This window comes from Rhea pennata, unplaced genomic scaffold, assembly GCF_028389875.1.
Source record: "Rhea pennata isolate bPtePen1 unplaced genomic scaffold, bPtePen1.pri scaffold_26, whole genome shotgun sequence".
NCBI lineage: Eukaryota > Metazoa > Chordata > Aves > Rheiformes > Rheidae > Rhea > Rhea pennata.
In genome coordinates this window covers 3,507,617-3,517,027 of record NW_026907677.1, presented here as the reverse complement: position 1 = coordinate 3,517,027, position 9,411 = coordinate 3,507,617, and the positions used below count along the sequence as shown (strand labels likewise).

At 55.7% G+C, this 9,411-nt stretch overlaps 1 protein-coding gene across 1 annotated transcript; it reads right to left on the bottom strand.

The window, feature by feature from the left end:
- Window positions 1-8,229: 8,229 nt before the first annotated feature.
- LOC134154362 (olfactory receptor 14C36-like) lies at window positions 8,230-9,165 on the bottom strand. Its single transcript, XM_062601113.1, has one exon. The coding sequence runs from the start codon at window positions 9,163-9,165 to the stop codon at window positions 8,230-8,232; it is 936 nt and encodes a 311-aa protein (XP_062457097.1).
- Window positions 9,166-9,411: the final 246 nt, after the last annotated feature.

Genomic DNA, 9,411 nt, shown 5'->3' with positions numbered 1-9,411 from the left:
GCCAGCATGCAGGGTGAAGACAACGCCACGACTCCCAGCCCCCAAAGCAGCCTCCACAGTGAGGCAGAGGAGGAAGAACCTAAAGAATAAATGTGGCATCTCCAGCACAGTTGAGATCAGCTGCCAATGCTTATTCTCCTGGGGGCTGGGCACTGGTGCCATCACTTGGGGCTGGCGCACGGCTCCTTTCATAGAGTCTTCAGGGCTGGCTGGAAGGATGTGGTGCCCGACATAACAACCTTGAGTGGCTTGGCCATGGATCTGGCCTGTTCTGACCTGGCTGGCTGCTGCTCTCAGGAGCCACAGAGGTGAGGAGCGATGCTGGGTCTGCCTGGCTGGTGGCACTGGGGCCAGCCAGCTCTGAGTGCTGTAAGGCTGTAAGGGTGAGTGAGAAGGGCAGCAGCATGGCCCACTGTGCCTAGGGCCACAGAGGCCAGAGAGGTGCCCCAGCCCTCCTGGGGGCAGAGATGCTTGTCAGCACCTGCTGCCAGGCCCTGCCTGGCCTCACCCCAGGGGCCCAGGGGCCCCTAGGTGCTTGCCTCTCCTTGGGGCCTGGTTGGCACAGCCAGCCCATTCCCAGGGGCCAGGAGCTTTCCCCCGGGAGCAGCAGCCTCCATGGCGCCTGTGGGAGCAGGGGAGGAGACCCAGCGCTCCTGCCAAATGCAGTGTTGGGCTGTGGGAGCACTGAGACAGAGCCGTGGTCCTCTGTGGCTCAGACAGCCTCTGCTGGCAGTGCCTGCCCTGGGCTTGGGCTTAGGCTCTGCCAGCGCAAGGGCTGGAGCTAGCTGCAGCTGCGTTTGCTGGAGAGGAAGCAGCTTTAACTGCTTCTGATTTCTTAGGAGTAGGAAGGGTGAAGCTAGAGCTGCCAGGAGACTAGAGCCCCGCAAGCTGTAAAAATGTAGCCAAGTATTTCCACAGCTGGAGCATGCATGCCCATGAGGGCTGGAAAAGCAGCTGTTCCCCACACTGCTGTCAGGGCAGGAACTCCATTCAGACATGCTGACGAAAGCGTGGATGAGCTCTGGCCCCGGCGCCTGGCTCTAGAGGAGTGCTGTGTGCCTGAGACATGGGTCTCCTGCCTGGCCCAGGTGCCAGGTCCAGCCTCTGAGCAGCCTGCCACTGCCCCTGGGGCAGGACCTGCCCTGCAGGACCTGATGGGCAAGCAGCAGGCACATTGCTGTTGCTTATGCTTGCAAGGTCACTTCTGCCTCACAAGCTGACAGGCTAAAACAGCAGCAACACTGCTTCTGTTTGAGCTGCTGAGGTCACTTGTGCTGCAGCGTCTCCCAGGCCCACAGCACGCACATGACTTTTATGCTGACAGCAAGGTCACGGCTGCCTCAGTACCTGAAGGCCAGTATGAGGCAGTTGTCCCTGGACTTGAGGAGAGCAAACATTGCCTTCTTCAGGGACCTGCTTGGGAGAATCCCATGGGATAGGTCCTAAAAGGAAGAGGGGAAAGTGGAAGAAAGCTGGTTAACATGCAAGGAGCTCCTCCTCCAAGCTCAGGAGTGGTCCACCCCAAGGAGCAAGAAGTCGAGCAAAGCGGACACAAGACCTGCATGCACGAGCAGGGAGCTCCTGGCAAAACTCCAACATAACAGGGAGTACATAGAAGGTGGAAGCAGGGACAGGTAGCCTGGGAGGAAAACAGTCATAATGTCCCAGGACACACAGACGGGGCCTAGGCCCATCTGGAGTTTAATCGGGTGAGGGATGTCAAAGCCAACAAGAAGGGCTTCTAGAAATATATCTGTAACAAAAGGTTGCTGAATGGGCCAAGGGCCCTGGCAACAGAGGACACAGAAAAGGCAGAGAGCCTGAGTGCTGCCTTTGCCTCAGGTTTTACTCCTCACATCGGCAGTAAAACTTCACTGCTCAGACCAGCCCTCAGCAATCCTAGGCCCTGGAGAACACGGGGAAAGTCTGGAGAAAGGAAGACTTTCCCTTGCTGGAGGAGGATCAGGTTAGCAGTCACTTCAGCACACTGGACATCTACAAGTCCATGGGCCCTGACATGGACATCCATCCAGGAGTGCTGAGGAAGCTGGCCAATGTCATTGCAAGGCCACCCTCAAGCATCTGCAAAAGGGCAAGGTGATCAGGAGAGGTGCCCGAGGGCTGGAAGAAAGCCAGTGTCACTCCAGTCTTCAGAAAGGGCAACAAAGAGGACCCAGGGAGCTACAGGCCAGTCAGCCTCACTTCCATCCCTGGAAAGGTGATGGAGCAGCTCTTCCAGGACACCATTTCCAAGCACATGAAGAGCAAGATGGTGATATTGACCAGCAGCAGTCAGCATGGATTCACCATGGGGAAATCATACTTAACCAACCTGATAGCCTCCTATGATGGAATGACTGGCTGGGGAGATGAGGGGAGAGCAGTGGATGTTGTCTCCCCTGACTCCAGCAAGGCTTTTGGCACTGTCTCCCGTAACATTCTCGTAGGCAAGCTGAGGAAGTATGGGCAAGAGGAGTAGGCAGTGAGGTGGACTGAAAACTGGCCCAGTGGCAGAGCTCAGAGGGCAGAGCGCAAAGTCTAGCTGGAAGCCAGCAGCGTCCGCTGGGGTCAGTACAGGGGCCAGTCTTGTTCAGCTTATTCATGACCCGGATGATGGGACAGAGCTCACCCTCAGCAAGTGTGCTAATGATACAAGTTTGCTGAGCAGGCTCTGATGCTATTCAGAGGGACCTCGACAGGCTGGAGAAACAGGCAGAGAGGAACCTCATGAAGTTCAGTAAAGCAAATGCAGGGTCCTGCACCTAGGGAGGAATAACCCCATGCTCTACTACAGACTCCACTGGGAAGCAGTGCCGCAGAGAAGGACCTGGCGGACACCAAGCTGACCACGAGCCAGCAAGGTGCCCCTGTGCCAAAGGCAACTAAAGGTATCCTGGGTTGCCTTAGAAAGAGCATTGCAGGCAGGTCGACAGAGGTGATCCTCCCCCCCTGCTCAGCCCTGCTGAGGCCACACCAGCAGTACTGAGTCCAGTTCCACATTCCCAGGTATGAGAGATGGAGCTACTGGAGCAAGCCCAGTGAATAGCCACTAACAGGCAAAAAATGGAAACACAGGAAGATCTAACTCTAATCACGGTGATCTTGCTTCCCTTTAGCCCTTCCCGGCTTGTCACACTGCAATAGCTTGTGTGTCATGAGTACGCCTCAAAGTGCATGAGTGACACTTTCTCCTCTGGTGGCATTCCTGTATTTCACACCTCGTACAACTTCACCTGAAGCCTGCGTATGCCAAGTGACAGCTGGGCATAGAAGAAGCTGAGCACAAGAAAGAGGTTTTCGACTCTGCTTGCTCTTGTTCTGGGCATCGGCCTGTTCAGGTTGGGCTGCCTCTGTCAAGGTTTGCTCACTTGAAAAAGATGCAAAGCAAAGAGATAAGTGAGAGTGTGTGTGTGTGTGTGTGTGCGCGCGCGTGCGTGCGTGTGGAGGGACGGGGGAGGGGAGGGAGATGCAGGGCAGGAGGTTGGAATTGCAAAGGTGCAGAAAGCAGAGACCTGAAGAAAGGGAGCTATGAACAAAGTTGCACAGGATGCTGCTCTCCTGCTATAGGCAAAGCAGGCAACGGAGATCAAGAAGACAAAAGACACTTTTCCCTTCCCTTAAAATTTGTCAGGCAATAGTCTGTAATTGATCCATGGTATTAGCTTCTCACGGACATGGACACACAACTCAGGGGCATGATTTCACTTGGACTTAGACAAGTACAAGGGGAGAGGGCAGCGGGAAGATGCTACGACCTGGCTCTGCAGCACACTGCAGGGCAGGGGTCTCGTGACATGTAAATGACCATGATGACGATCAAGCCCACCTGCCGAAGGTCAGCGCTGTGGCTAAGCTCTTTTCCCCCTGTTAGGGTGGTCAGGAGGGGACATTAGCGGGTGGTGTCACAGTCAACTGAGGGGCATGGGAAACCATGCTGCCACAGCACGTGGCCCTTCCTCTACAGTCCTGCGCTCCTGCTGTCACAGGATGGCTGGTCTGTGCTGAGAGGGATTTCTGGCTGGAAACAAGCCCCGGGGAGGATGAAGAGGGTCACAGGGGAGGAGAACTGCTGCTTCCAGGCCTTGCCTGGACCCACAGCAGCTGGCAGACACATCCTGAAGCCGTGAACATGGAGAGAGTTCTAGCCTGGGGGTTTTCACGCTGCATTAGGCAGGAGACGCTGGCAATATTGGCAGTGCCTGGCGGGGCACAACCGTCCCCTCCATCAGCTGGTGCCAGCAATCTGCTGTCCTTCCTGGAGGGAAGGTCCTTCGAACACAAATCCTCCTTCGGCCCTCACACATCAGCTCTCCTCTCCTCTTCACCTTCCTTCTGGCGAGGACACACAGGTCACTCCTTCTCCCATAGCCCAAGACCATTGCAAATTCCTGGCTGCCCTCCAGCTCACCTGCAGCCACTCGCACGTTCACTGACACTGCATCTGAGGACACTCAGGTCTGTCCTGCAGCCATCAGCACAGCTACTCAGCACTGCTGGCCCCACACACAGCCTGCCAGTCTCCCAAGAAAGCCCTCCTCCAGCACCCCTCCAACACCACACAAAGCCAGGCAGGACACACTTTAGTCCCTTGAGCCTCACAAAAGTCCCATTGAGCAGGAGAAAGGCATTTGCAGAGTAAGACCCCATGGAGGTGAGCAATGTACATGGGCAGTAGAAACACAACCCTCATCCCCCTGGAAACTCCTGCTCCTCCTGGGGCTCAAGTTTCAGCCCTGCATCTTCCACGGGGACAGATGGGCAGGGGGCTGGGAGGGTAGGAGCTGCCTTGGGGCAGGGGCTGTCAGCAGGAAGGCTCCTGGTCTCAGGACTAGAGGCAAAATCTGAGTCCTGGCTCTCCCCAGAGCCCCCAGAGTCACCCCTGCCCTGCCCCACTGCTTCAGGGATGTGCTGGTGACTCCATCCCCGCCACCATCAGCAGCAGTGGTATTATTCCCTCACATCTACACTAGGGATCCAGGCCCCTCCCACAACTGCTTCCCAGCTCCATACATGGGGCCCCAGCACAAGTGCTCCAGTCTGGAGTGGAGCCAAAATATCCCCAGCCCCAGGATGTGCTACTGCCCACAGAGGGCCTGTGCAGGCCCTAGGGCTGGAGGAGCTCCCAGCCCAGCATGGGGATGTGCTGCCATGGGAGAGGGTGCTGGTGACAGCCTCTGCCTCCCTCCTCTCGTGGAGGCCAAGATCCTGCTGTTTGCAGTGCTGCAGAGCTCTGGCTGTTCCCAGCAGGGAGCCCAACTTTGCCCTGCCCATGCTAGGGGATGGAGGGGGCTCACACAACCCCACTGCTGGGCTGTGGCTTGGCTGCCAGGGCAGAGGAGAGCTGCCCCTCCCGGGACCCAGGGCTGAAACCCTCCTGCAAAGCAGAGCCAGCTCTGGGCAGCACTGGGGCTGCGGGGGTTATCGTCTGCCTCCTCGAGAGAGGCACCAGACTCTGGGCAGACGTGTCTGGCTTTGTCTCCCGGCCTGATGGTGACTGCCGTGGGGGAGAGGTGAGCTGTGCTGGGCAGCTTGGCAGGGAGAGGAGAGCTGCCAGCAGTCATATGGCCTCATGCTTTCCTGTGACTGGGAAGGCTGAAATCAGTAAATGAGTGGAGGATGGATGCGTAAGAGGCAGGGTGAGGGGGAGGACAAAAGTGAGGAAGGAAAAAGTAGCAATGGGGAAAGTAGGGAATACAAATCACAGCTTAGGAAGGAAAAATTAACACCAGGAAAAAAAGCTGTTCCCAGAAACAGCCCGTTATTCCCTCGCTGGGGCTCATCAAGAGATCAAAGCTTTTTCTATAAGCGCACAAACCACAGCCCACGAGACCTCAGCAGTCCGCACCATGCTCTCCCTGCAGCAGCACCCAAGCCAGGAAGACAGTGGTTTCTCTCTGGGCTTGCTTCCCCAAGCAGGCTCACAGCACATAGCCACTGTGCCAGCTCCAGCCTCACACCTGCTCCCAGGGATGGGGCTGCAGGGGCTGCTCCTGCTGCCTTTGCAGACACAGGTGCCACAAACAGGTCCTAGAGGTGGCCTTTTCCCCGCAGGTGACCAAAACACTCCTGGGCCCCTCTACTCAGGGCCAGGCAGGGGGACAGGGGTCCCCTGTGCACCAGAGTCCCAGTGCTCACAGCTCACAGCACCACTGCAGCCCAGGGCCATCAGCACTTGGGACCTCTCTGTCTCTCTCTAACTCCTATCCGCCACACACTACCATTTATGCAAAACAGCACACACCTCTCATTGCAGTTTCTCATTACTGGTATGGCATCTCACACCATCCCACTGTGCTGCTATTGCATACCTTCATGCATTTCAGAGCCATTAAACCTTCACATTTGGTAAGGTATTGTACTTTTCTACTCACTGAGTGGCTTGCAGCTCCTTCACTGCCCACCCTGCTGCCCAGGACAGCACCAGAGCCCTGACCCTGTAGTACCTCCGGTAGCTCCTGCTGCCCCAGGCAGAGCGCACTCTGATCTGAGATGGTGCTCAAACTTGTTTCTTGCACTCATTTTCTCTCTCTGAGCTCTGTCCTGCTTGTCTCCTGGGATGTCCCTGCTCCCCAGAGAGTCTTTCCCCAGGTGAGTGGGTCTGTGCTGACCTGCACAGCAGTTCATGCACCCCTCCCCTCTGCTCCTCACAGGGTCTTGCACTACTGCTACACTGCAGTGCTATCAGATGGTGGGATTACAGCACCGTGGGGTGACCCCTGACTCCTCACTGGCTGTGCTGGTTGGGGTAGGAAGGAGAACCAGACAGACATGGCTCAGCACCACCGACACTGCTAGCACGTGTTTGTGCTCATGGATGTGCTGAGAGTGATCCCAGGGTGTTTGCAATGGCAGCAGATGTGTTTTTGTGTGCCCTAGCTCTGGCCTGTGGTGTTACATGAGAGTGCATGGATCACTCTCCAGCCCCCTTTCCCTAGGTGTCCCAGGTCCCCACTGCTTCTGCAGGGATTGCAGAGCCCTCCTTTCCTATGCATACCTGGGTATAGGGCTTTATGTGACTCCACCATGAAACATCCCTCACTTTGTGAGGCTCCACTCCCTGCCCACCCCTGAGGCACACACTCTTCCTAGAGATCCCCCGAGCTCTCCTGGTGGCCAGCTTCCTTTCCAGAAGGATGGCATCTGTGAGCAGCCCCAGACAGGCATCACAGAGACCACTCACCATCTCTGCTTGCACTGGTCACCACGAAAGGAGCCCCAAATCCAGCCCTCGGTCCCTGGTGGATCACACTGGGACTCTGAGCTCATCCTGCTGGGCCCATGGAGTTCACAAGCAGGACAGCAGGCCCTTTTGTGCTGCAACCCTTGGGTGTGTTTTTTACTCTCCTTTCTGAAGAAAGGCAAGACTCACGGCACAGCACGGAGGAGATCCCCTTTTATTACAAAACGTTATTTGGGACCCCAGGTCTGACATAAAGGTGCCCATTGCCTCGTCCTGCCTGTGCTCACAGGAATGCACGGGGAAGCATAACCATACCACCACCACATTAGGAGAGCTCTTAGGTCGTATATACACACTAGAGCACAGCAGCACAGTGTGGCAATGAAGAGAACAGCTCCGAACAGAGAAAATCCTGCTGTTGTTGGGCAGACGTGTTTCCAGGAAAGCTGCAGCCCCCATGTGACAGCTGCAGGGAGGAAATACTTGCTGTGGTAGAGGGAGAATGGTCCTGCAGAGCATAGGGTCTGTCCCCACAGGCTGCATCCAGACACTCCTCCACTTCTGCTCTGTGCACTGCAGCCCTGTAGAGGGAAGGGACTGGCCCACTGTGATAGCTGCCTGCCACCCTTGCAGAAGAGGCATGTGAGATCACACTCTGACTGTGGCCAGGGGAGTTGAGCTCTCCTAATGCACATGGGACCCATGCTGTCAACCCATCTGTACTTGCGCAAGCCTGACTCTTCCCCCCGAGCTCCTTTGGTATCACTGCTGAAAGAGACACTGCAGTGGGAAACTCTCCTCGTTGCACTGGGGCATCCGAGGGAGCTCAGACTAGTATGCCTTTGAGGTTCCCTCCTCCCTGCTGATGAAGGGGGAAGCCTGGCTTCCTCCTTCAGCACAGTCGCTGGGTCAGATTCAAATGAGAGTTTCCAGAGGACAAGTAGCACTTTTATTTTTTTTTTACAGGAGTGTAAATAATAAAAAAATGAATAACACATAGCTTTGATGCCAAATACGCTGGAAATGGGAAGGAGGTGCACATAGGGCAGTTACTGCTCCCGACATTGTACCCACCTGATCCGCTTCCTCACTGCATCTTGCAGCTCCTTGTTCCTCATGCTGTAGAAGAGCGGGTTTACTGTTGGAGGCACAACAGAGTACAGAACTGCCATCACCAGATCCAGAGATGGGGAGGAGATGGAGGGCGGCTTCAGATGGGCAAACGTAATAGTGCTGACAAAGAGGGAGACCACAGCCAGGTGAGGGAGGCACATGGAAAAGGCTTTGTGTCGGCCCTGCTCAGATGGGATCCTCAGCACAGCAGTGAAGATCTCCACATAGGACAGCACAGTGAAAACAAAACACCCAGAGACTAAACAGGCACTAACCACAATAAGCCTGACTTCCCTGAGGCTGGTGTCTGAGCAGGAGAGCTTGAGGATCTGGGCAATTCCACAGAAGAACTGCTCTAGGACGTTGCCTTGGCAGAGCGGTATTGAAAATGTGTTAGCAGTGTGCAGGACAGCACAGAGAAAACCACTGGCCCAGGCAGCTGCTGCCATTTTGACACAAGCTCTGCTGCCCATGAGGGTCCCATAGTGCAAGGGTCTGCAGATGGCAATATAGCGGTCATAGGCCATGGCAGTGAGAAGAAAATACTCAGCAAAAATGAAAAGGACAAGAAAAAAGAGCTGGGCAGCACATCCTGAGTAGGAAATGGCTCTGGTGTCCCACAGGGAATTGGCCATGGATTTGGGGACAGTGGTGGAGATGGTGCCAAGGTCAAGGATGGAGAGGTTGAGGAGGAAGAAGTACATAGGGGTGTGGAGGCGGTGGTTGCAGGCTATGGTTGTGATGATGAGGCCATTGCCCAGGAAGGCAGCCAGGTAGATGCCCAAGAAGAGCGCAAAGTGCAGGAGCTGCAGCTCCCGCGTGTTGGCAAATGCCTGGAGGAGGAACCTGTTGAAGGAGCTGCTGTTGGACATTTGCTCCCCCTAGGCATGGGGGATCGTCCAAAAAGACAAGACATAGACAAGTTAGGACAGAATTCTCTGGGCCAAACTTTCTATTTCTTAGTACTCTGCCCCTCCAAAAAACATGTATCACCTGTCCCCACCTTGGTTTGCAGCCCAGCCAGATATCCCACAGTCAAATGGTTAAAGGTCCTAAGGATGGGATGTTCTGAAGAGAGAATTGGCTCATTGCTAGCCCCTCTCCCCTGCTCCTCCCCC

What these genes read in the sequence shown, in the direction of transcription:
- LOC134154362 (XM_062601113.1), bottom strand. Translation starts at nt 9,165, where the DNA reads ATGTCCAACAGCAGCTCCTTCAACAGGTTCCTCCTCCAGGCATTTGCC.